The 27,913-nt window shown below is 39.9% G+C and overlaps 1 protein-coding gene across 1 annotated transcript in view; it reads left to right on the forward strand.

Annotated features, from left to right (window-relative positions):
• The window catches only part of ADAMTSL1 (ADAMTS-like 1), a 124,977-nt gene that overhangs the window by 79,401 nt on the left and 17,663 nt on the right, over window positions 1-27,913 (forward strand). The window contains exons 16-20 of the mRNA XM_010008480.1: window positions 4,904-5,083; window positions 6,853-6,987; window positions 19,528-19,728; window positions 20,761-20,941; window positions 24,335-24,542. Coding sequence (XP_010006782.1) covers window positions 4,904-5,083; window positions 6,853-6,987; window positions 19,528-19,728; window positions 20,761-20,941; window positions 24,335-24,542 — 905 coding nt within the window. The remainder of the gene's footprint in view (window positions 1-4,903; window positions 5,084-6,852; window positions 6,988-19,527; window positions 19,729-20,760; window positions 20,942-24,334; window positions 24,543-27,913) is intronic.

The raw sequence follows: 27,913 nt of genomic DNA on the forward strand, positions 1-27,913 counted from the left end.
ACAAACATAAATTACTTCAGATTTCTCTCTCTGGGTAATTTTAGTTGTGGTTGAGGAGGCCCCACAGCAATAGACAGGGACTGCTGATTTTAAAAGTGCAGCCATTTCCCTTCAGTATAAAGACATCATGAAAAGAACAGGACATGTCTGAGCAAAGCTGCCACAGTTTTTATGGAATCAGAAAACTGCAAGAGAGAAAAACAGCATGGTCAGGGGCAGATTCCCTGCCTTTTCTGAGAGGAAAATAATCTCTAGCAATTTTATGAAGCCTGCCTACTATAACAATATACACCCACAATGGAAAATTTTAGCAGTGTCACAGCAGAATCACTGTCTTCTCTCCCAGAAGAAAGCTTTTTGCCAGCTAGTATCATTACTGAATATTGAATTCTGCTGTGATACAAAATAAATTTGCTTAAATCTTAATTTTCTTCAAGAGTATTTATCTCCTGCTACTGCCTCCACAGAAAATGTCAGCTATGGGTGACACCAGAGATTAATACTGTTGAAGCTATGATAAACTCCTAAACCACAAGCCATGATGTTACACAGGGTATAAGAGAGTGAGTAATGAAAAATATTTTCTAGGCACCAGAATCCTATTTTCATATAAATAGTGTTAATAGCAATTAAGTAGCAATTAAAAGGAAAAAAAACCAACACAACAAACTACATATGGGAAGAAATCCAGGAACAGAGTGCTTTCTATCAGCTATGTCAGGAAAATACATCATCTCATAAAACCTATTAAAAGAACATGAAAATAAATACAATTTTCCTTCTAATGTAAGCACAGATTTTTTGTTTTAGCATCAGTGTTATCCAACCTTACAATATTTTTTTGACCATTCTAATTACAACAGTCACTTCTAAGAAGAAAAAGATTAACATGCACTATTTCTTCAATCAGCAAACATGTCAGATCTTAGTGACTTCTTCAGAGTAGATGGATTTTATAGCTGTGTAGGTTGCCACAGTTCCCCAGAAGATATTAACAGCGAAATGGCCATTAAATCACAGTAAGATAATGTGCAGTGGTTAATGCAACATCTGATAATAAAAAAGAAACTAGAACATGAGAATAAAATGAGCATACTTAGAAAGCAAACTACTATACTCTGAAATTATGTGGAAAATTCTCTAGATGCAAAAACTCCTCACACAGCTTTGTAAAGCTTTAGTATTTTTCCTTCTAGTACTTTCTCTCTAATCATTTCAGGATCCCCTGAGCTAGCAGAGCAACTGAAAGCTGTTCCAAATCAGAATTTGTTGCCTGCTAATCTCATCATTATAAACTGTGTTGGTATCACTGTGCTGTAGAGTCTGTAGTGTAGAGCCATGCATGCATTTGGGTCTTGGTGTCTTGGCTCATATAAGGACATGTCTTTACTGAGAGTCAGCAGGACAGCAGAACAAATATTTATAAGGGACATGTTAAGTATGAGGATCAGTTATGGCATTTTCTAAAGCTGCTCTTGCTGTCAAGGGACAAAAGCATACACTTGCTGCTGACATATGTTGGTAAGCCTGAAAAAGGCTTAAAATTTCTTAAAAACAATAGATAATGAAAAAGAACATTGCCAGAGCCTAGGCAGGAATTTTTCTATTGCTCTTTAACTTCTTATGAAAGGCATAGGCTCTGTCAAAATCTGTGTTCTGAGCTGCAATCTACAGATACTGTAGGTTATATTTTTCTAGTTCTTACAGTGCTTTATGCCTATATTTGTCTGACCCGCTAGACTCTGACATGCAAGCCACTATTTCAAGAATACTGTGGCATGGGAAACAAGTCATCACCGCTAGATACTTGTATAGCTATGCTTGCTTTCTCCAAATCCTCCTGCTTTAGAAAAACTATCTTGACTGGCATGCACTCTGCATATCCCAGGCAGCCTTTTTATGCTGGATACATGCTCAGTGATGGAGGAAAAAGCTAAAGAAAAATAGACGTGGGTAATTATTCACCCCCTAGAGTCCTGCCTGTCCAAGACAGTCAGTTTTGCTTCCAGCTGGCACTTCCCAGACTTCCAGATTTTCAGTCTTTGTTATTGCTTCTGCACAGCAAACACACACTCAAGCACTCTGTCCTCTGTCATTTAACGTTACCCAGTAAATCTGATTGAAATGCTCTTGCTACCCCTTCTGGCACCACTGCGCAATGATGTGCTTGCTCATCCTTCTGCTGGCTGCCTCCTATTCCTGTCTTGAGGCTTCCACATGTTGCTAAGGGTGGAAGCACAAAGCAAAATTAAGTGCTGCTCACACACATATGCTCCTTATCTTCCCTAAACCAAACTGCAGGAACAGGTGTACATGGTTAATTTCAAATAATCTCCTATTAGTGTGGAAACTTCACATTAAATACAGAGGAAGGACACACATGGTAGAGTACCAGACAGAAAAATGTTTTTTTTAGAGCTGCTGAACATTTTGTGGTCACAGTGCACCTTTCCTGGACAGCTGAACAGTAAGGGCTTTTCCTGCTTCTTCTGCTAGTGCAGTGTGTACAAGAGGAATATACCTTTCTGGACCAAGACTATGTGAGCAGATGTTTTCAGGAAGAAAATTAGTTTTGTCTGTCCCTGTATTTATTTCTGTATTTATTTTATAGAGTCCCTGCTCCTGAGGGCTGTGGTCATATGATAACTTCATTGTCCCATTCTCTTCTTCTTTAGTTTTTTCATCCCTTCCTTTCTTCCCACTATTTGCATTTCTCTTCTTTTATTTTCAAGAAAAAATTGAAAGATATATCCAACATTAGTGTTCAAAACAAAGGAAGAAGATGACACCTAGTTGGAATAGGAGAAAATTTTATAGTGTTATAGTCTTGTGATTGTTTATTTTTTAGGTACATTTCTTGGTATTTCCATGGCTAAGTTTATCAGTAGCCATAATGTGAAAACCCGTGCGCCCTAAATAGTTTAGACTGCAAAAGAAAGCTAGTGATCTCTTCACTAGGGTGGTACTGGGAGGACAAGTACTGGGATGTGAATGTTTTTCCATCTCAGGGACTGCAGAAATGAAAGAGTCACCATTTTCTTTCCTTTGCTCTCCAGAGCTCAACCCTCAAACTTCCTTCCCCCACAATGAAAACACAATAAACACACGGGCTTGAATAACCTCTAGGATTGGGGTTGTTTGCTATCCAGCGGTTGTCTGAATTCCCTGGAGACTCTTCCTGGATGTTCTGGAAAAAATCAGAGTGAGGTTTTAAGTGGTGGTTGGCCCACCCATGCCACACAGGTCAAAGAGTAGCAGCCAGATGGAGATCTGTGTACTGGTCCTGTTCTAGCAAGGGGGTCAGTAACAGATCAACAGCCTGTCCTTTTAAAAAGGCTGAATTGTAGCAACACAAACAATAGAAAGCCTATGGAGAGCATCACCATAGGCAAGAATGATTAATTCTTTGTGTTTGCCATGAAGGGTCCAGATTAGCATATGCTATTTACCCTCAGACAAATGTGAGAAAAATGCTGCAGTCTCTTACAGCCTACTTCCTGCTGCTGTCTGAATGTGGACAAGACCCTCTTCCCTTACAAGGACTCAGCTTTCCCTCCTGCTGGCAAGCTCAGATACATTCATTTCAGATGTCTTGGCAAAGTCACCAGGTGACTCTGGGAGAGGTGGAAAAAAAGGCCACAATGCTTTGATGTGAAAGAACAGGGAAAATAACTCTTTCCAACGTCCATCTGCACATGCCTGTAAAGGCACCTGCAATCTGGCAGTCATTACAAGTGAGGTATTTCTGAAGCCAGGGTCACATCATTGGCAGAGTGGGTTTGAGTTTTCGACATGGAGGCACAACCGGACAAGTATTGGCAAAGGGCAGAGGAATGTGTCACTGTGACATAAGGCAGGGAAGGATTTAGGTGCACAGCAGATACTTTGGAGTAACTGCCTGTACTCCTGTATTTAATCTGCAGTAGACACAAGGAAACTGGGTGTTCTTGGGAAAGAGATTAATTGCATCCCCCATACAGAGGGTGCCACAAATGGCAGAACATGCACTCCAGAAGGGATCAGGATTAGCGATGTGCTGCTACTTACAGCCATGGGTCCACACAGTATCATTTCCTCTCAGACACAGCTCCATCAGTCTGTCTTATCTATTGAGAATTCCAGTACCATTTCACATACACTGATTTTTCAATAGTCAGTAACACTAAATTTCCTGATCTGGTGTGCATTTAAATTGAGGTAGAAATCCCTATGCAAAAGAAATACTACCTACTTCAAGGCCAGAGGTCTTGTAAGCTGCACATCAGAAGCAATTCCTACAACAGCATACCCAGCAGAAGTAGCTGGATCTTAGATCCAAGCACAAAAATGCAGGCAGTTCTTCCTCTAGTGGGTTAAGAATTTGTGGTAATCAGTTGTCTTTTCTGAAGATGTAAATGCTGATTGTTTGCATAATTTCAAAGTGGAAGGTTGGATTAATTAATAGAAGATAAGTCCCTGAAGTGCTATTAACTGCACAGAAACTACTTTTGACTCAGAAAGTTCCTGAGTTGCAACTAGTGAGAGTCTGGCAGAAGTACCAGCTTATAGCTTCTTCCAGAGACAAGATACTAGGCTAGACCAACCTCTTTTCTAATCCAACAGAAGCTTGCTTTTGAGGCTGATGAGTCAGAGCTCACTTGTATAGTTTTTGAGTGCTAAAAGAGAAGACTTAAATTTGGTTTTAATTCTTCCACTCCCTCTCAGAGGGTTCTAAGAAACGTAAAGGCCTGCAGTGTGAAAGAGTTGATTAAACACTTCTGAACAGCAAAAAAATGTCACATGGAAGTAATACCAAAATCCTGTTTTAATTGTTCTCTCTTAACAATTTCGTCTGTAGCAATCATAACATTGTTTAGTAACCACTGTATCTTACTTGTGTTATGTTTCATCAATGTTTTTCCAGGTGTTCCTGAAGCAGAAGTTACTTGGTTTAAGAACAAGGTCAAGCTGTCCTCTGCTCACCATCTGCCTGATGGGTTGCTGCTAATTGCAAATGTTTCTCTGTCAGATCAGGGTTTGTACTCCTGCAAGGCAGCCAATCTTCGTGGGGAGGTAACTGAAAGTTCCCAGCTGTTGGTTCTTGGTAAGTCCAGGGTATTTTGCACTTGCAGCAGTAATGATGTGGCTGCTGGCACATCTAGCCTGCAGAACTAATCAAAGGATGTGGGAAGAGGGAATAGCATACAGTTCTAAGAATCAGTCTGCATTTGTTCTCTGTGCAGCAGTATCTGAAACAAAGTGGTAGTAAAAGGCAGATGGATAAGGAGAACGTGCCTAAGCGCAGGGACCGCATCTCCCATTCCTGAGATATTTGATTTCACTCTTTTAGATTAACTAGCTAAGAAAAACATTTATTAACCATTTCTTAAAGTGGCTCTCTTGAAAGGAGAGTGATGCCACTTTTTCCCTGGGAAGTGCTCTGCCTCTGCTGAGCAGCCTTTCTGTAGATGACTGTGTGATGCTGATCCATTTTACACCTATCAGGTACAAAAACCCACTGTGCTTTTAAAACCACTTCTCAGGTTCAGTGAAGGGTGAAGTTTACTTTTCTTGGATTTCTAAACAGACAGAAAGTCCAGCTGCATGATTTGAAGAGGAAATGCCAGCAGTAAAGTACGGGTGGAAGTGTTACTTGGTGGTAATTTTATGTGTGGGAAAGGGGTTTCCTTTTGCAGTATCTCATCTTTTATAATTTCTCCATACCTGGCGGATCAATGATTCAGCCAGGCTTTGTAAGTATTTCTGTACGTTTGATAGTAAAGTGGCAAATTTTGAAACCTGGTTGTTGTTATAGGTGCAACACCATTAAAGCATCTGTTACAGCTCTCATCTTTCATGACTAGAGTGAGCACAGGTCGAATGGATGATGTAGCTTCCAGAGGAAGTTTTAAAGTGAGATTTCTCAGTTTCACAGATAACACTAGAATACCTTTTGAATGTTCCCATGATTTCCCTATGAATTCAGACTGGATCTAGAAACTCAGGCTACAGAAAACTGGAAAAAAAAAATAAATCAACTGGGTTACAGCCTTTAATCATCTTTAAATCCTTTTCTGATCTTTACAAATGCCTTAGTTTTTAAAGACAGAAAGTTACTTTAAGCTATGCGAGCTGTTTGAGTTTGAAGGCAAATCACATTTTTAGTTCCTTGATGAACAGTTCAAGCATCCACAATACGTCGTACTGGTGCTCAATGTGATCAGCAACAGAAGGCTTGCTCAATGTGTGCTGTGATCTAACTGCAAGGGGAATTTCTATGACAAATAGAATTGGGAATGATAGGCAACACAATCGATTTTTAACATAGCATTATGGTTAGTAAAGAATTAAATCCTGCATTTCTCAGCATAGACTGATCCTCTTGAGCTCTGACTCCTAGCCCTTTGGAGCTCTGCCTAAGTATACCATGAAATTTGGCAGGGTTATAACCATATTTAATCAGGGCTTGATCCAGGTTGTAGCAGACATTAAAAAAGTTCTACCCTGACTGCCATGGACATTTGATTCAGCTTCTGTTCTGTATAAATTTGCTCCTTTATCCAAATTGCTCTATCTCTTCATGTACCTTCACCACATATGAAGACTGTGAAAGAGACCACCTTGTTAACATTCAGACAGAATTACTTTTATTTTGTGATCATACTGTTCCAGAAGTTATTTCAATAGTTTCTGTAGTGTCTTACCTAACACAAGGCAAAGCACAGCTTTAGCAGTTGCCCTAAGTTGCTTCACTGCCACTCTGAAATGGTAATACTGCAGCAAGGGAAATAATGAAGCAATAGCTGCTCATGTACCTGAGATGCTTTCTGTTGTAGTGTTGCTCATCACTTCAGTCTCCCAATCTGTTACCAGAGCCTCCACGTCCTCTTCCTTACCTAGAAGACTTGACAGCAGCGCTTTCCAGTGCTGGGACCAGCACCCATTCAGTGCTGACCTCTCCTTCAGGAACAAAAATTACCATCAGTCCAGGGAGCTCTGCTCTAATAGGTAAGCCAAATGCTTTAAGACTTCTTTAGATTAAGAAGAATGTCAAGTTTATATCACAGTTCTGCATCCAGTTATCCATCCATAAAGCACCGGGACAAAAGACAGCAAACCGATATCAGATTGTCAGTTATAATCACTGCCAAATTGTTCTTAGACTCAGAAACCAATTTTTAAAAAGAGTCCCTCTTATTAGTGTAATGCACCAAATCTGAAAACAGAATAAGAGCTCTACTGTGCCACACTCCATAACAACCTGTAAGAAGCAGATACTGCTCTGAGGAGCAGGCAATCTAATTCAATGCAAGATACGGCAAACTGGTGTGCCAGTTGATGAAAAAGAAGAAATTATCGTGGTTCATTTTTTCTTTGTCTTCTGCATTTGGATACTAGTCTTTTCTGTAAGTCTGCTTTTCATATTGTATATCCTACTCCCTCAGAGGACTTCCTCTACTTTCTAGAGTTTTGCCTATTCATCTAGACATGTTTTTCCCTTGAAATCTCTGTTTCATTCTGCTAATTTTATCCCTCTCTTTTATTTCACACAACTAAACCCATACATAAACTGCACAAAGCCAGATAAAGAAATAATGCCCAATGAAGTGCTTTTCATATTTTCATCCTTTTCTGCATTCCACATAAGTTTCTCCTCTTTACACTGCAAGTTCTAGTTTATGCTGTAAACTCCTATCAGATCTGTAGGCATGATTTATTTGTGAAAAGATTCTCATTCTTTTCTAAAATTCAGGAGATGTTTATTTTAAAATTTCGTTGCTCAGGCTCACCTTGAGCCTCTACTGATTTTCAGGCTCACATGGGCAAGCAGCTTCTGTAATGGCCTTCTTATTACTTTCAAAAACATTCTTTGCCTATATTTAGCAGTGATTTTATTTTCACAGTGGAGGCTTTCTCTTTGTGCTTCTAGTTTTCGTGGTTTACTTTTCCCCAGTGCTGAAATATTCATACATTTGCAACGGCACTTAGCGTGCAGCTCTGTATTACATTTCTGCTTGCACAAAACTTCACTGAAATAGTCCTCCATGGGGGAAATATCTGAAGGTATTTAGTAGCATTGAATGAATCATTTTGAGTATGGTTTTATTGTGCTCACTGTGGTAAGACTGGGTCACACTCTTGTCTCATCCATTTCCTCTCAGGTTTCCAAAAAAAGGTCTTCAGTAGTTGTAGGGATTTTTTATTTTTTGAAACCAGTAATTGAACTACAAAGGGAGTTCTGCACTGCCTGTATATATCTCTAAATTAATTTCATTTGGCCATGGCTCCCTGTACCCTGCTGTTCCACTTCAGGGGCAAGAAAACTCCATGAATCTTAATAGCAAAATAGCAAACCAGTTTCATTCTTGAGGCAATTCCCTCAACTTCACTGAAATTTTACTGGCCTGAATCTGAGGCCTGTATTGTTAAAACTTAAGGGAAACTTCCATGAGATTTTTTTCTAATTAAGATCAACATGGAATGGGCTGTCCAATCAATTAGAAAGCTACAGTCCAGTGTGCTGCATCATGTTGTATGACTGAAAAAGATACACAGAGCATTCAGCATCAGTCAGTGTTAGTTAAATATGTTATCTGTAGCTGTACCAGATAATTTGGATTCACCCACTATGAGAATATATTATTGGAAGGAAAAAAAAAAAAAAAAAAAAGACTCATGTGACAGATTATTTTCATTTGATCTGCCTCTACTTTACCCTGTACTCTAATATCAGTATGGATTACAACCAGCAACTCTATATTTAGTCTCAGATTTAGTTTCCCCACAATCTTCCAGTAAAGTGGCTAAGTTTATCTTGGACTACTGTGATGCCTTCATAATCAATCTATGCTTTAAATATTGCTATATGAGAAAGAAAATCTGCATATGTTTCTAAGCATCAGCTGCAAACACCAATTTGGGCACAATTTGTGAACTTGTGAACGTGTGACCAATGTCTATGTCCCTTGTCCACAACAGTTCCTACAAGCTGTCCACTAGTTCTTTCTATTCTGCAACCCCTCCGGTTGACTTTATTCCTTTTAGGTCTTTCATCATTGGTTATTTTGGGATGTGCAAAGGAGCAGAATGAAGTGTGAAGAAAATGAGTGATAACGAGCTTTGGAGAAAATTCATATTTTAAAGAGGTTAAAAGACACTAGAGGTGAAAAATTATGTGAGGAACTTGGATAAATTACAGTATAGGTTTGCCGCAGTTAAAGAAAAATAGCAATCAAAATTTTATTAAACACAGGTTTGTGTCTTGGGGAGGGGAAAAAAGGCAAAAAAAGCAGCAGCAAAAGATTAAGGTTGCAAAATAGAACTTGTTTGGAAATCAACAACTGTATAAAATGTAACAAAAATTAATGAGCTGAATTGAAATAATAGAACTGGAGCCTCCATAAAATCATACAAGCTACGCAGTGTCTGTTACGAAGTGCAGTCATGCAATTCTACCACCATCATTTCAACTATCTGAAACAGTGAGCTAGCACTCTGGAGTCAGCTCTTATGGGTTTTTTCTACATAAATTTCAGGGGGGTTGGAGAAGTTAAAGGTCAAGGTCATAACACAGATACTGGATTTGGAGGTCTTCCTTCTTGTTAAGGGCCATTTACCAGTTGTTTTTGTGCCTTCACAAAGTAAAGAAAAGAAAATCTGCTGAAGACCCATGCCCTGCCCAATGGAGTCAGCAGCCCTCCCATTGAGATCTAATATAAAATACCTTTTAGAATGAGATTACGGGAACATTTTTGTCTTATGTACCTCTTACTTTTGCTTCTAAAGGGTTAAGATTTCAGCTAGCTTTCTAGGCCCAACTCATCATCCTGTTAGAGAGCATGATTTAGAGAGTGGCTTAGACAAATCGAAGCTTATCCTGCTCCTTTGCAACTGTCAGCTCTATGTGTAGAGTACTGCAGTTGTCCCCAGGCCTCACATTCATTTTCAGGCTGTGTAGTAGACACTGTAGACTGTGTTATTTGCGGATGACACATCTGAAGGACAGGACTTACCTCAAAGCAGAAGCAAGAGCACCCATGAGCTTGGGAATATTTCTAGGTTTTACAGTAGCATAAGCTGGCACTCAGTGATGAACAACAGACTGTCACACGCTCTCTGATCTCTTTGGTTCATGGCATGTGTGCAAGAAGACTTCATATCACAAAACATAGGACATATAGTAAATTTATGAAGTTATAGCAATTGGGCACACTTGTCACAAGATATGAAATATTACACTGAAAACTCTCCTTATCTTAGCACAAAGGAATATTATATTTATTGCAGTATTGTGGCATAGTGAAAACTGAAGCTTTAATCACTTTGTCTTACATACATAAATTATATTTAAATTAGGATTCTTGCAGGAACACTGGAAGATAGGTCAGAAATGTTTACTTCTAGGAATACAGAAATGTGAGCGTGCTTATAAAATGTCACAGTGAAAGAAAAAGGTTGAAGGAGAACATACTTTGCTTGTAACAGCACACTATTTCTTGCTATCTGTTGCTTTGTTTAAATATTTTGTTACAGGTGAGTTCTCAGAGTTGCACAGAAAATGTCTGTGAATACATTTATTATATTTTTCTCCGAAGTTTCAGGTTCACAAGTATTTTTCAGAAGTTTTCATCACGTGTGATGATTTCTGAAAATACAATATGCACTTGAGGATGCGTGTGTTGAAAGAAGGAAGATTGCCACATTGCACATTGTATATCATTACGTAAAGGTTTTGGAGTGCATTTATGAGGCAGCCAAGGGAATGGAACGGAATGCAACACAGGCGCATGAATTCCAGCAGAAATGGGAGCATAAACAGTCAAGTCAGCTAGGAATTGAAATGAGCAGAAAATCTAGCTCTTATTTGGCACAGTGCAAGACTTAAGCAACATCTTTAAAAAGAGAAGACGTCCAACAAAAAATAAATACTGAAATGGTGGTAGGTAGTCAATATATTGCATATTGCTGCAATGTATATACCTGACAAAAAGTACATATATTTATTTGGGGGGGGAGGGGAGGAAACAGCAGCCATTTTTTTAATTGCAAGAGAAGATGCTATCATTATGAAAATTCTCAGCTGTTTTTATTTTTTTGATTCAGTGAATGCAATGCAAATCCTCGAGCATAATGCTTGTTTTAGGGAATCTGCAAATGTGAATTAGCCTATGGGGAAAAGTTTAAGCAATTATTTGGAATCTGTTTTCCATCCCCTTTTAGCTCTCAAACTACATATCCCCCAGTTTGTTCACTGAGAACTTGCTGTCATCCCCACCTTAAGACTTCTACCCAATTTTGTGTATTTATCAAAGAGTCCCTATTTGTAGGAGATACTGAAAATAATTGTAAGGTTAAATGACAAAGTGTACTTTTTTATGACCAGAAGAGTACAGTCCATTGTAAAAAAGGAAACAGTGTTTTGAAGTTCCATTAAATTATGAGAAAAAACTTCTTTACAGTGAGGATGACAGAGCACTGGAAAAGGCTGCACAGGGAGGTTGTGGAGTCCCCTTCTCTGGATGCACTCCTGTGTAATGTGCTCTGGGGTATCCTGCTTTAGCGGGGGAGTTGGACTAGGTGATGCGGGTTTGGGCCTCTCTAGAGGCCCCTTCCACCTCTGCCAATGCCGTGATTCAACATTCTCCCTGATTTGGAATCCCTTCCTGTGTTCTCTCTGATGACTTCCATGGTAGATTTACTCACTTCACGAATCAAAACACAATTTTACTAACTATCAGCACTGCAAACACGGTCCTAGAAAGCAGATTTATTTTGGGTTTTAGATATTATCCCAAGTGACCACAGAGCTAGAACAGCTTAGCTGCCGATTTCACTGCTGCTTCTGAAGTTGAAGACCTGCACTGCAAATTGCTCTTCTGTAAACACCTATGGTGGTTGAGGATGGTTTTAAAACAAAGTGATAACAAAAACATTTCACTTAAAAGATGCAAAGGATTCCCCTCATCAAAATCAGTATTCTTCTCATTTTCTTTAGCCAACAATGGTATAATCCCCTTGTTTTCTAGTAGAGTCCAGAAGAGGCCCAGAAACCAGAATGAAAAAAATATAATAATGGCAGCTGCCTTGCTTTCAATAGCCAGCCTTTTGAGTATGAATAAATTACTTATTCTGAAAGGGTAAACTACATTAGAGTCAAGGCCTGAAACTCCAGAGGGCATCCAGTCTGCTTTTTTGTTTGTTTTTAGAGAGGACTGCTTCAGATCTGTGGCTAGTATCTGCCTACCTGCTAATTTTAGCATTATCTAGATGTGGAAGTTTTTGTGTGTTCTGAGGTGTATTGCAGCGAGTAAAATCTTGTGCCACTGACTACTTTAGGAGAAGCCACAGACCACATAGGTGTTCTTATGCCGTGATCAGGACCAAAATATTTGAGCAGAGCCAGAGAAGACACTGCTGCAATTGCCTGCTATGTATCTTGCTTTTGAGCCATATAACTAACATCTGTAAACATAGGACTAAGACTTCTTCAAAATCTATGTGAAAAACAGTCATTGATCCAAATGGATAATAACAAATCTCACTAATACAAATCTCTTGTAATGCTTGGTACATTCAATAGGAAGAGCATATCTTCTTGAAAAATAAGTCCTTCTTTGCCCCCTTTTGCCCTTCCTTTCTTTATGATGAGATTGCTCTAAATCTTTCTAAGTTTTGATAATTATTGTAGCATTAAAACTGGAAGCAGAAATACAAAATAATTTACAAACTCCACAAAGTGAGAAAAGAGAAAACTCAAGTGTAATTATTATTAGATCAATGTCTGTACTCTCCTAGGAAAAAAGACAGCTGCAGAATTTGTGCAGTAGGAGTCAGATAAAAGAATGACTTGTTACACATTCTTGTTTACAAGAATTCTCATGTAAGTGACATTTCTACAGAGATGAGAATTAAGATGAATATCAAGAGTATGCCATTATCATTGCAATCAATTCCCCATTCAGATTCCATCACATTGATTACATTGCAAATATTTTATTAAGTTCATACAATATTGCAGTATCTTCCTTCTGCATCAGACTACATCACTGCATTTCATTGAAATATGTGGCTTTTCATTTGCATATGCATATTGTGTACAGTTTAGGGTACATGGTATGCAATGATACCTCTACTTGGTAGAATATTTTGACCGCACTGATACAGTGTTTGTTTTACAGGCAATTAGACCTGCCACTGCCAAGCTATGAAAGCAGAGTCAAAAGAGCAAGGTCCTCAAGGCTATCTGCTGCCTTGGGTTTGGGGTTTTTTTGCCTGCTGTTTGATGCCATAAATGGGCTAATCTGAGAACCACTAATCTACAGCAGTGGTCCAACAGGCTGTCACATAAAATATCACTGACCCTGGATCACAGTCTGTTTAATTTTTATTTTGTGGTAAGAGCTGCAGCCCTAGAACTTGCATCTCTTCAGATTTTTCTGGATCCCTGGCCTGGATTCTGTTCTAATATATATATATAAATGATGCAGAGTTAAATACTAGGAGTATGAGACTTGTCACAGGTATCCCAGTCTAGACTTGTCATTCTGCCAGCTCCTTCACATAAAAGATCTTTTAGCCTCTTGCACAACTTCAGCTTGCTCTAGAGTTAAGCGTTAAGGGAGTTAACACTGTGGGATTTCTGACCTGTTGAATAAATGACTTACCCGTTCTAAGTTTTGAAGCACCTTATCCCTCCGTGTTTGTTCTCAAAATCTCTCCCAAATCGCTAAAGCATTTTGTTAATATGACAGAAGTTACAGCGTCTCTGGAGCAAGCAGCGCTGACTTCCTGCACCTTTCTGCCCTCCACCTCCTCTTCTCTCTATTTGTTATTTTCCTTGAGCCATGAGGAGTTGCCTGAGCTGCTGGTATCTCAGGATGTAGGAAGTTAATGTCAGCTTAAGTAATACAGAAAGGCTTCTACAGCAGCATGGACCTTTGCAACTCGGACTGGTAATCTCATTGCACTCCAGCTCTTCCCATCCTTTGTTGATCTCCTTGTGCTCCACCGTCGTTCAGTGACTGCTCCGTGTGCCTCTTTTGAGTGTTATTTTCCCTCATAAATGTACGGTTCTCCCATGCTTGTATGGTTTACCTGGGGCTGTAGCATTGGTAGATAAGTTTGTACTGAAGCACTGAAAGGTATTCCTTTCCATCTTTGTCACACACTGAGTAAACCCATATGAGTGAGCTCAGGAGGTCAGTTCAGCATGCTGTATCCTTCCTCATGGGCTTTGCTTTCATGGTTTGCCACTGGTGATAGATTTCAGCCCAATCCTTATTAATACAAGATTCTTGGTGTGTAGATTTCCTGTTGGCATTTTTAGAAAATAGTATTACTAGCAGAGCTAAAGAATTCCCGTGCTTTTTTTAATGGCTCCACCATGTGGCTGTATATTTGGGAACATTTTTTACAATCTCTATGGGTCAGGGAATGAGCCTAACTCAATTTTTTTTGTTGAATGCAGTGTAAATTTACAGAGCTATGTGAATGATACCTAATAACAACAACACGTGTGGCATTGGGTAACCAGTGCAGGTGTTCCAAAAACTACTTTAAAAACATGTTATATGTTTAGTATAGTGTTTTAACTGGTCCTTTGGAGCCATAAATAATTATTTTTAAAACCTTTTTTTTTCATGCTACTGTCATAAGCCAAATTTACCCATTTCAGTTATTCCTAAATACATAACGTTCCTTATCTAGCATAAATTCCTGTTCATTTGACCTCCTTTAAACTATTAAAAATAAAGGTTATATTTACATTAACATTAATTCTTTCTTCTGGGTATTTTCAGGATCACTACCTTTTACAAGTTCAGTGTATTAAAGCACAGAGAAGTAATTTGCATAATAACCTGAGTTAAGTCTCTTTAAATTTACACTTTGTACTATAATATGACATCTTTCCTCATAAGACAAACTATGGAGGCTGGTCTCTTAGCTCTGTCACTTCAACAAAATGGGTTTTACTTAAATATGGCTTTCAAGCATGTTATGAACTTAATTTAGTTTGGTAGGATTTTGAAAATTTTAATATATCCTGTTAAATTTTCTTCTTTATATCAGATACAGGACAGAATTAAATTTAACTCTGTTCTAGGTTTAACATTAATTTCTCATTTCTGTCACCTAAGGAGAAAATCAAGTGTTACAGGAAGTTTGGGGAGTATTTCTCTGTGCACCTCCATGCGCCTTTGTTAGCTGCTGGGAGAATGGAAAAGGTGCTTTTACCTCCCAGAACACAGCATCTTCAGGGCTGCAGTTGGAAAGCTAAGCAGTTTCTTGAGTTCAGACTGTAGGAATATTTTGTGTAAAGAATTTCCAAAGAAACTGCCTCATCTTGAACTGAAGTCTTCACTCAGATTCCATCTTCAATAAGTATTAAAAATATTGCCTGGGATTAATCAGCAGGTCAATAGAAAATTAGAGAATTATTGGCTAGACAAATCCAAATGCATGAAAATAATCTCTACTTTAAGAATAGATATACCTTTCTAAAGACAATGCTGTATTTTTTTTAACTTCTATTACAGACTGGTTTTAGTACCCACAAAATTTGTTTGACACTTTCACCATTGCTTTCCACACAGTTCTTCTGGTTTAAGGTACAAGTCTGCTAAAAAAAAGGAATCTTAAAATCAACTGCCTTTGCACTTGTTTATTTTTTCTGTTGTTCAAGTCTGCAAGTGAAAGAGGGATACAGGCTTTGTATTTCATGCTCCTAGCACTAGCACAGTAGTCCAGAGTCTTTCTGTAACTGTAGTCATAAGAAAGTGTTGCAGAGGTACAATGGGGAGCTGAAATTGGCCTGCACTGTGCTCTTTCCTCTCAAGATATTGTTAGTGTTGTTGTGCAACACTGGTCTTACTTTCCAAACACTCACTCATTATTCTTGAAATGTCAACATTTTACCTATTAAAAGACGTAATTTAGATGAGATTTTTTTATCTCCAGCTTCTTCACACCTGTGACACATCCTGACTTTGAATTAATTCAGTCACAGTAGACTTTGGAAGGGAAGCTGAAGGCAGGATTTTCTTTCTCTGCTTAAGTACCAAAGGAGAAAGGGCCTCTCAAGCTAGAGCTTTCACTGCTCAGAAACAGTCTCAAAAAGTGTTCCCTCCTCACCTTCCAAAGGGTTCAGATGCACTAAAGCTCTGCAAAAGCTGTGCTGTCTGGAAACAAAGCCAGTTTTTCCTTCTCAGGTGTGTTATTGTGACGTGTTGGGCTTTGGAACAATGAAGCAGTTAATGTCCACAGGGATGGGACGAAACAGAGAATATAGGTGTTGCTAATTGGCATTAAATGGTATTAAAACTATACCTGTGAGATGAGAAGGGTATTAATGGAACATGTTTTTTCATTGCTCTCACTTAATATGCATAAAACATTATCCCCCAGCTTATGCATCCATAGATGTGGGAAATGTACAGCAAATGTCACTTGTGAAATGTAATTGGTGCTTGTTCTGCATACACAAATGAGGAATATCCATTACATATGAGTCTCATAAGTGTTATTAAAGTTTTATTGTTAATGTTAAATTAAAAAAAAAAAGTAATAGTTACTCACTGGTAGAATGTATCCAGGGAATAGTATTTTGTCTACTGGCTATTACTTAAGCTAGTATATTATACATACATTTTGGAAGAAATAATGTATAAAGCAAGTAAAATAGTCAGTAGTAGGAATATTACACAATTTTGCCTGACAATAACATTTTTAAAGAAAAATAGGCATGAACTAGGACCATTTTCACACTGAAGGCTATTTCAGTTCCTCAGTGTTTAACATCAGACTGACCTTTCTGCTGTCTTCATTTTTCCTGTGCAAAACCTGAACTCACCTCATGTCTCTGTCTCTTGTCATGCCTATATGCTGACCTGGGGAAACCCCAGGAATTATCTTAAAAGACAAGCAAACTATGAAACAAATATACTGTAGGTGAAAGTCATACAGCAACTTACTGTTAAGTTTGCCCATTTCTTGTATATTCTTTTTTTTTTTTTTTCTATTGGTTTTAAATTAGGCAGCCTTAAACTTGTGAGGTTGAAATCTTTCATGTCACTCATTCACTTCGGAATAAGAGTCTTGAAAATTGGATGAGTTGTTTTTCAGCACAAGAGTAGGAAAAAATACATCAGTACTCAGGTCAAAAGAAATAAAATAAAGTGAATAGAGAGACTGCAGAAGCAGGAAAAAAGACTCAATAGCAAAGAAAGTTGTGTATTTGTGGTCAGGAAGTGAGTGTTGAGGAGAGAACAGCCAAGAGCAAAACTGCATTAGAACTTGCCAAAAACAAATATCAAAGACTCTTTACCCTTCTAAATAAAAGTAGAAAAAGGGACAAGAGGAGATGATAGTGAGCAATGTCTATTCTCTCATTCTGGATTTTTATTCCCATTTTTCTTTCTGTTTTAATATTTAGCTGCATTAATGTGAAACGTTGCCATTGCAAATGCAGAGCCTACTATGTGCATCACTCCCCTTCTACTGGGGAGCCCTTGCTCTCTGTGATAAATATTTCACTCAGAGCGAACCAGCCCCCAAGGTCAGCTCTATCCAGCCCACACCCTTTCCCACTGTGGATGTAGAAAGGGCTTGCCAGCAGCAAGAGACACACTAAAGGCCCTGTACCAGTGAGAGGCCCAGTATTTATCTTCCTGAATGGCAGATGAGGTCTCTCATCTACCTGGATCTACCTCTCAACATTAAAATGGCTGCTATGTGCTGTGGATCACCACTGGCTTTTTCCATCTTGTATGAGTTCTTCTGCTTTGAGTGAGCAAGAAAGCAATTGGCAAGGCAGCGTCCAATGCCATAGAAATAGTGGAATTGAAGGTATGATTAGTGACAAAAGGCAAACAAGTGACAACTACAGTAGTCCAGTTCCTAGTGTTAGTTAACGGTTGTGAGCAAAGTCAAAAGAAGGTCAACAAGGACTCCTAAATAAAGTAATGTGCTCCTGAAGCCCCAAGGATTTGGTCTTGACTATGGCTGGAAATCAAAGTGTTCAGTCTTCTTGTAGATTAATGAAAATTGTATTTTTATTCTTGTAGTGATAGGTTCCTCAGTGTATTATTTCTCTCATTAGAACAGTATATGTTAGCTGACAATCCTCTCAGGTGGACAGAAAAGAATGAAAGGAGGAACAGTAACAAAAATACCTCGCTGTGGTGTCTGTTCATTGTATAATGCAGCTAAAAAGGTGTCACATTGACATCCTTTTTTGTCTCAGGGAATAATAACTAATAATTAAATGACACAAAGATGCCAATGAAAGAATATGAACTGACTGAATTATTCCTTAATCTTAGAACAGTCTGCCATCTTTTACTATTTTAAATTGATACTCTTGCTTTTTTATCTCACTCCTTTTGAACAGCATTAGTGTGAATGTTCATGTTTATTTATATAGTACACTTCTTTCAAAAGAGATTTTGTATACAATATAATCATTCCTTACACATACGTACTAATAAAACCAAAACAGTATAAACCTGTAGTATAACTGGAGTATAACAAACTGCACTATAACAAATTAACAGCCACTACAGATTGCATTCACAGAAACTTAGCCAAACCTTTAATAGATCAGTAAGAGACATGGAAATGCAGGACTGGCCTAAGCCACAAACAGTCGAAGTAATAGAGACCATCTCTTAAGTGTGGCTTTTCTGGCTCCCCAAGTCTTCAATTGGTGCAGATGGGTTGCACCATGGAAATAGCCTAGTTTTTTCTTTTTCCCCAGGAAAATAAGTAAAAAACTTAGCTGTCTGTCCCAGACATGGACCCAGAGATGCAAATCTGAGAAATCTGTCGTTCATGATAGAACTGGCAAAGGCTGCAGCTGGTGTGAGGACCACAGGATCCTGCAGATACTCTCCCTCAGCACAACAAGAGAAGAACTCACTGTGAACCTAAGCCTCATTGACTGTGCATAGGCATGCCCTTACAAAGAAAAGAAAAGCAAGGTTTTTTCAGTTGCTGGTTTGGGTTGGTTGGAGAATTGCTTGTTTCTATGACCCCAAAAAAACAAACACAATTTAATCTCTTTGCTTTTTCAAGGTTTTTTGTGTAACAAAAATTTTGTGTAATCTTTTTTGTAACAAAAAATTCTGATTTTTGGTATAAAAAACAAAATAGGAAAGTGCCTCTGTGCTCTAAATAGGAAGTTTGAAAACCAAGCTCTTTTTGCAATTTTTGTTCATAATCTCAATCCTTGAGATTATGCTATGTGTGTAACAGCCTGGTCCTGCTTTCCTCAGTACCAAAATAAGGATGATCCAAAATAATGGGAGCCTTAGAAGGCTTGATATAAATATTTCCAAACTGATCTGAGTTTTTTGTATGACTGATTAACTGGCTTTTGGATAATTTTTTTCTAGCTGATGACAAGGTATTCATTACCACAACATTTCTATTTTTCATCATGAGAAAATGGGATGGAATTGACTTTTCCCACCAATTTTAGTTGCTCCAAAGCATGTGATTTTGCAGCAAGCTCCATACTCAATAGATTTCTTTCATATCCCTGTTTTTTAGGTTGTGCTGTGGATGGCCATCCAACCCCGAACGTCACCTGGCTTTACTCTGGCGAGCCTCTCAGTCTGCGGCATCACCTCCTGGCAGCAGGCAGGATTCTTCAGATATTCAATGTCAGTGATGCTCCTGATGGTGAATTTAGCTGCCTTGCTCAGAATGAGGCTGGCTCCCTCACACAAAAAACGTTCCTAGCTATACAAGGTAACTTTCCAGTTTCAGTCCTGCTGCCATTTGAAGCTCTTACTTCAGACTTCCCTGCACTGCCTTTCTCACCCTGGATTTCTCCTCTATGAAGCCAGGACTGTCCTGTGCAGCAGAAAATAGTTGTTCTGAAGTTTTACTGCCATGGATATAGATTTGCAGGACTAGTAGGTACCTTGCAGTGCTTTAGGTTTTACTTCAACAAAATCACACCTGACGTTCATGGTCTGCTGAGCATAAAGCACACCTTACTGATTCAAGCTATGCTTGTTGAGTCTGGAAATATTTTTTTTCCCAGAAATTCAAGACAAAGATGTAATTTGAACCATTAAAACCAGAAGCCTCTTGTTTAATCTGCTAAAGTTGTTTTTCAGTCTTTTCTTGCTTGAAAATTCTTCATTTGTACAAACACTGGAACCGTTCTGTGTACCCTAGAAATAAGCTGAATGTGATAGAGCCACAGAACAGAGCCATGTGGATAGGCTGGAAGAGAATGTGCAGCTTTGACTGCTCCAATTTTCAGGGTGGGAGTGGAGAAGAATTTAACTTTTCCTTAAATTTTGCCATAACATTTTAAGTGTGTTGCAACTCCCCTAATCATTTTCAGGATGAACGATCTGCATGATGTACCCAATGTGAAACACATTATTGTAAGATCATAGTATCAAAGACACTACTGGTAACTGCAGTTAACAAGATCCTCACTAAATCATACCCCGTTACGTCCTGCATCACTGGCACCTGGCTTCACTTAAGTGCTCTACTATGGCATTCACTTTCCACATCTGTCACTTCTAAGCACCAAAAAATTTGGTTTGTTACACCAAAGACAGCCAGTGGCTTACATAAGCTGGAATCCTGTTCTTTCTTTGTTCAATGTCTGGTGCCTTGTAATCACAGGTAGCTGCTCTTCACATGAGACACAAAGTCCAAATAGGTCATCCTTGAGAACACCTCTGACTCCTTCTTTCCTAAGGGCCTCCTGCTGGCATTTTTTGAGTGTTAACATGCCTTTTCCACACTTTTTGGCAGAATACCAATGGTCAGTGGACAAGCTGATGGCTTGTTCAGCTTCTTGTGGCCACAAAGGGGTGCAACTGCCCCAGCTGAGGTGCTTACTGGATGGGGCTGAAGTCAACATATCCCACTGCAAAGAGAAGCCCAAGCCAACCCTGCAGCCCATCGCATGCAACAGGAGAGACTGCCCTTCACGGTTCGTCTGTCTCATGTCAAAATGTCATTTTTTATTTTAAGAGGTGCTTTAATAGTTTCTTGCACTTAACATCATATCATTGCAACCTTCTAGTGCCTGTCTGGAGAAAAGTAACAGCTAAAATGGAATTTATTAGTGCTGAACCTAGACAGATGGGAATTTGTAGAAAACATTGACAATACTTGGTAGAAAGAGAGTTTACTCCTTCAGTAATTAGGTTAGAAAATAATAGAAAGGCTATTGTCTAGTCTTTATTAGAAAAGTTTACAGCTTGAGTTGTCTTGGGTGATTCCAGCCTCACCCTGTGTTGGATATAAACATGATACTTGTTCTGAGCTCTACATGTGGGAGTTTCATCATCCAAAAACTACAGGGTTACATCTTTTTTGTTCCACATGACTTCCAACTGATTTATCCTCAACAACATAACAGACAAGAAGGTAGGTTTAGCAGGTGTTTGGGGGTTTTATTCTGAGCTTCTGTGTTGCCTGAGCATCCATACAGGCAGAACTGCAGCTAAAAACAATTCCCTTAGCAGAGCAAAAATGTCTTTTGTAAAATAAGCAGATCCCATCAGATCTAGCGGGCACAAAGGGGGGCCAGACTGAGTTCTACCTTGTTTTGGAGATGGCTAGCTTGTGGTTTCCTTGGAATTGTAACTTTGCCTGTGTAATTCCCTATTTTTCAGTCACTGTTGAACACAATTGAGCCAGAACAGTTTTGAAAGACTTCTGCCTCCACTTACGTCTTCCTTGGCTGCTTCCAGCCCACATGAAACCCCTGCCTTCTTTGACATCCTTTGGTGTCAGAACCTTTGGTTCTGATTGCCTATCCACAGAGTCAGTGCAGCGTTATACTCCTTACATGTTAAAAATGTCGTCCTTTTACAATTCAGTGGTTTCTTAGCTGAGATGAGTAAACATGCTTTTCCATGTTTTTCTGGGGTTTTACTCCTTGCTCTCGCTTGCTTCCTCTGTGGATATGATGTTTCAGTATGCAAGCACTTAAAAATAGTCAGGATCTCAAGAGAAGTTTAGTACAACTTCTCCCATTAAAAAGTTATCTGGGACTTGTGTTAAAAAAAGAGAGTCTAAACTGAGACGCATAAAGGTGCTAAGCAAACTGATGAGAATAAAGTAGCCAGATTTGCCAAATTTGCCACTCTTGTTGACCCAAGGGCAAATGTCAAGGTTATGTTTAATTAGCTTTTAAAATATATTCCTACTCCTCTTTGTAGGCAAATATTTTCTGAGTTGCCAGCTGAGTCCTAAGAAGGAAACTGAGATTTGAGGAAATACGAAACAGTTATTAACAACATTTTGCCTTGGTGATAGCAGTAAATATTGTGGGAATGGTTTATGGTTTTTTATACCTTCCCTGAACTGTAACACAATCCACAATCCTTCCTCAACTCCTGAAAAATGTAAACTAGGCTAAAAGTTGATTGAAATACAGAGCAGAGCATTACAAGTGGTGCATAAACTTCAGATTCAACATCATCAAACTGCATGAAAAAGAGTAACAGCTGTTTTGTTCTCCATGTTGGGAAAGTGTTTGTTTATATACTTGTTTCTGTGTCCGTGGGACTTAATCACCCATCAAAGACTAAAGAATAGCAATGGATGCATCTCCATGGGACTGGAGATCTCTTACCTATTTTGTAAAGTGATCATAAACACTGCTGGTGAAGGACACGATAGGCACTATTTTCCTCCCAATAACACACAAACCCTGCTGAGTATCCTAAGACTTAATGAAAAAAACTGTTCACTTTGACCATAAAACTTTTCAGGAAACAAGTAATAAGTCTCATCCTTCCTGCTCTGACCATCCTCCCTCCCAAACCTGACTGTAGGAATATATCATTTAAAGATCCTTAAAGAGACAAAGTGTATTATCCTTCTTGGTAAGCATTTGCACCTGGACTATTTTTTTCTGTCTTTTACAGGCTTTTTACTAGTTAGAATTAATTTTTAAGTCCCAGCTTATAGGGATTCAACAGACTCAGCCTCAGCTGTTGAATGCATGGTCTAAGCTCAAGAGATAAAAAGAAAGGTGGTTTTTGTCCCTGGGAAGACTATCCACCAGCCCCATCCCTGAGAAATCTTTAGGCTCTTTTGGATTATCCCAGCTGTCAGGGCCGTAACAGAACAGGCCAGCACCAGTAGGATACAGCAAGACTTCTGGCTACTCTGCCAGTGTGAAGTTCAAAGTGGCCTGTGAGCTACTCCAACATATTTACAGAGATAATTTTCCCTGCAAAGAGGTGTAAATGGGCTAGTGTGACTAGCCTGTGACTGTAGCCTGTGACTAAGTCCTCCATGGCAGAGTGATATAAGCCCAGATATGTGCAACAGCTGTGCCTGGGCTAGAAATATTTACTAAGCCTTTAAAAATGGACTTGAGGTCTATAGAAATAAATTCTGGTCCTGAAGAGCCTTTAGAAAGATAATTCAGTGAAAAAATGTTCTTTTTTTTCTCAGCTTTCATCCTCTGGGCAGATTTCCAGACTGCCGGGGAAACTGCGGAGAGAATGGCTAGAGAGCAATCCAAAGGAGAAGGACGTGGGGGTGGTAGTAGATGAGAAGCTCAACATGAGCCACCAGTGTGTGCTGGAGCCCAGAGAGCCAACTGCATCCTGGGCTGCATCAGAAGTGTGACCAGCAGGGCCAGGGAGGTGATTCTGTACCTCTTCTCTGCTCTGGTGAGACCCTATATGGAGTAACGTGTGCAGCTCTGGGGCCCTCAGCACAGAAAATACATGGAGCTGTTGGAGAGGGTCCAGTGAAGGGCCATGAAGATGATCAAAGGACTGAAAGCACCTCTGCTACCAAGACAGACTGAGGGAGTTGGGGCTGTTCAGCCTGGAGAAGAGAAGACTCTGGGGAGAGCCTTCCAGTACTTGAAGGGAGCCCTACAGGAAAGCTGGGGAGAGGCTTTTCATCAGAGAAGACAGTGATAGGGCAAGGGGTAATAATTTAAAACTGAAAGAAGACAGATTTAAGCTAGACACTGGGAAGAAATTATTCAGCATGAGGGCGCTAAGGTACTGGAATAGGTTGCCTAGGGAGGTTGTGAAAGCTCCCTCCCTGGTGGTGTTTAAGGCCAGGTTGGATGAGACTTTTTGCAGCCTGGTCTAGTGGGAGGTGTCCCTGCTCATAGCAGGCAGGTTAGTACCTGGTGATTTTTAAGGTCCCTTCCAACCTTAACCCTTCTATAATTCTATGATTCTAGGGAAAGTTGAGGCACTCGGCACCTTCCAGTATCATATCCTGGATGAACCAAACCATTGTTGCCTTTCTTTGGTCCATGACATAAAGACCTGTTGACACCAGTGATCCTGCAGACGGTGACACATATCTGCTCCCTGACCTGTTTGCCTTTGTCTCACAGGTGGATGGTAACATCATGGTCTCCTTGCACACAGAGCTGTGGTGGAGGCATCCAGATGCGGCGAGTGACATGTCAGCGCCTGACAGCAAAAGGCAACTCCATCCCAATGTCAAACGAAGCTTGTGCCCAGGTGTCCAAGCGCCCTGTGGACACACAGGCCTGTAACAGGCAGCCCTGTGTTGAGTGGGTGGCCTCCTCCTGGGGCCAGGTAAGGAACAAGCCAGCAGTTTAAGAACTGCCTCAAGTGCGGGCTAGAAAAAAGTGACAGAAATTAGAGGAGGGATTTTTCACCCTATTATCTTTAGATTGTGGTCTGCAGGCTTTTGAAGAGGCAACTACTGTGCTCAGCTCTTTTAACTCCATATCTGATGCACTGAATGGGTTTATTTCTATAGCATCCTTAGAATGTTGTTTCCTGGCAGGACTTCTACTATAGATCCTTGTATTGTCCCCAGTGGAAAGGTCTGCAGGTCCACTTTATAGAAATGAGTAACACATCTGGGAAATAGCCTTCTCCAAGTCTTAATTCCTCTTGCCAAGCAGTAAATATATGTCAGTTTTGACTAGCAGGAGGAGTCAGGACTGAGGATTCTGAAAGGCTTGAGGCAGAGGATAACTGTTTAACAACAGAGAACATAAAAAAGTGGGAGTGTTCTTCTATTTGCTTCACAACAAAAAGCAGAATGGAGGGCTAAAAGCATTTTCAAAGTACTTCATGCTGTTTTGCAGATCTTCAAATTCTCTCTTTGCAGCTTCACCCCATCAATACCAAATGTTCCAAGTATTTAGAGTTTAATTGCTTTGTTGTGGGAATCCACAGAAGAGTTTTCTTTGTCTGTGAGCTAAGAGATGTCCTGGAAAGACACTTGTCATTGTGTAGTTAGTTTTAATCTGAGACCAGTCATTACTTCTTGTTTTCCTCCCTTTTCTCTCCACTCCAGACTGAATGAGCCATATGTAAAGGCTGATGAGAACACTACAGCCCAAACATAAGGGTAGAAACTCAGAGATTTTAGCCCAAAGATCCCCCAGGCTGTCATACACGTGAAGGTATAACATGCCAGGGTGACTGACAGGTTTAAAACTACATAAACCAATTTTGCTAGAATTAACTGGTACATCACTTTTGGTGAAATAAGTAAGTTCAATGGAAAAAAGAAAGGCATTATGACCAACTAAACCAGTCATAAGTCTACCTGAAATTATTAGTAAGGTAAAGGTGTAGAACAGAGGCTTCTTACCATGCAAGAAGAGACTAAGAAAATAATTACCAGTTATAGCTATCAGTCTTGACATATAGTGAGCTACCATTAAATATTTTGCCTCCTTTTCTAGCTAGCAGTTTGGAAACAACGCCAAATCCTATCTCATCATATTAAAGGTTAGAGTAATAGGATAGTTTGTTATTAATAACAACATGCATTCTGTACTTTCTTGGGGTTATATGCACAGTACATTGCACTGCATCAGGTCTTTTTACAATATTGGTAGTTAAAGCTGTCTTCAGCTAATAGAACTTGTTATTGTTCACTACTGGAAAACAACTTCATTTAGCTCTTGCCTGTGTATTTTGGAAATTTCTCTCATAAAAGTAATTGAGTGATTGTATTACATTTATGAGTAAAGCTTGGAATTATCTTTTTATATAGAACCATTAAGGCTGGAAAAAACCTTCAAGATTGTTGAGTCCAACCATAATCCAACTACCACAACCACTAAACTATATCCTGAAGTGCCACATCTAAACACTCCTTGAACCCCTCCAGGGATGGTGACTCTACCACTTCCTTGGGCAGCCCATTGCAATGCCTTGCCATGCTTTTAGTAAAGAAATTTTTCCTAATATCCATCCTAAACCTCCCCTGACACAACTTAAATCTATTTCCTCTCATCCTATCGTGACTTACTTGGGAGAAGAGACCAACACTGGCCTCTCTACAACCTCCCTTCAGGTAGCTGTAGAGAGCAGTAAGATCTCCCCTGGGCCTTCTCTTCTTCAGACTAAACAACCCCATTTGCCTCAGCTGCTCCTCATACAACATGCCCTCCAAATCCCTCACCAGCCTCATTGCTCTTCTCTGGACATGCTCCAGGACCTCAATGTCTTTTTTATACTGTGGTGCCCAGAACTGAACACAGTGCTCAAGCCATGGTCTCACCAGAGCCAAGTACAGGGGCATGATCACTACCCTACTCCTGCTGGACACACTGCTTCTGATAGAGGCCAGGATGTCATTGGCCTTCTTGGCCATCTGGGCACACTGCTGGCTTATGTTCAGCCAGCTGTACACCAGTACTCCCAGAGCCTTTTCCACCAGGCTGCTTTCCAGCCACTCTTCCCCAAGCCTGTAGCATTGCTTGGGATTATTGTGACCAAAGTGCAGGACCCAGCCCTTTGTCTTGTTAAACCTCATCCTGTTGACCTCAGCCCATCAATCTAACCTGCCCAGATCTCTCTTCAGTGCCTTCCTGCCCTCGAGCAGATCAACACACCTGCTCAATTTAGTGTCATCTGCAAACTTGCTAAGGGTGCACTTGATCCCCTTATCTAAATCATTGATAAAAACATTAAACAGAACTAGCCCCAGTACCAAGCCCTGGGGAACACTGCTTGTGACTGGCCTGCAGCTGGATTTAACTCAGTTTATCAAAACACTTTGGGCCCGGCCACCCAGCCAGTTTTTAATCCACCAAAAAGTCCACCTGTCAATTCCATGGCCAGCAAGTTTCTCAAGGAGAATGCTGTCAAAGACCATGCTAAATTCCAGGTAGACAATGTCCACAGCTTTTCCCTCATCCACTAGGTGAGTGACCTGGTTGTAAAACGAGATCAGGTTGGTCAAGCAGGATTTGTCCTGGCTGAGCCTGATCTCACTATTATCCTGCACTTGCCATGTGAGAACACCCAAAATGAACTGTTCCATAATCTTCTCTGCTACCAAAGTCAGGCTGACAGGGCTGTAGTTCCCCAGATCCTCCTTTCAGCCCTCTCTGTAGATGGGTGTCACATTGACAAGCCTCCAATCGTCTGGCACCTCCCCTGTTAACCAGGACTGCTGATAGATGATGGAGAGCAGCTTGGCAAGCTCCTCTGCCAGCTCCCTCAGCACTCTTGAGTGAATCCCATCCAGCCATGTAGACTTGATAGTTTCCAGATAGCATAACAGGTAATTAACTGCTTCCTTCTGAATTACTGGGAGTTGCTGTTGTACTCCATCCCTATCAGGAGGTTCAATACCCAGAGGATAATGGGTCTGACTATTAAAGAGTAAGGCAAAGAAGGTATTAAGTACCTCAGCCTTCTCCTCATCCTTGATAGCAGTGTTTTCCCCTGCCTCCAATAAAGGGTGGACATTCCCCTTTGTCCTGGTTTGAGCCAGGATGAAGCCAATTTTTCTTTTTACTGATTTTTTTTTTCCTTCAGTAGGCTTTCTTGTAGCTAGCAACAGTGTGTTCTGCTAGACTGATAAGACAGTGGAATGTTTTTCTAACTACTGAGGCTTCAAGGCTGCACCTGCACTCTGCCGGCTCAGACACTATGGGGAGATCTGTGACCCCCCCGTAGGAGGCTGAGTTAGA

The sequence above is a fragment of the Chaetura pelagica genome, unplaced genomic scaffold (assembly GCF_000747805.2).
Source record: "Chaetura pelagica isolate M959 unplaced genomic scaffold, ChaPel_1.0 scaffold232, whole genome shotgun sequence".
Taxonomy (NCBI): domain Eukaryota; kingdom Metazoa; phylum Chordata; class Aves; order Apodiformes; family Apodidae; genus Chaetura; species Chaetura pelagica.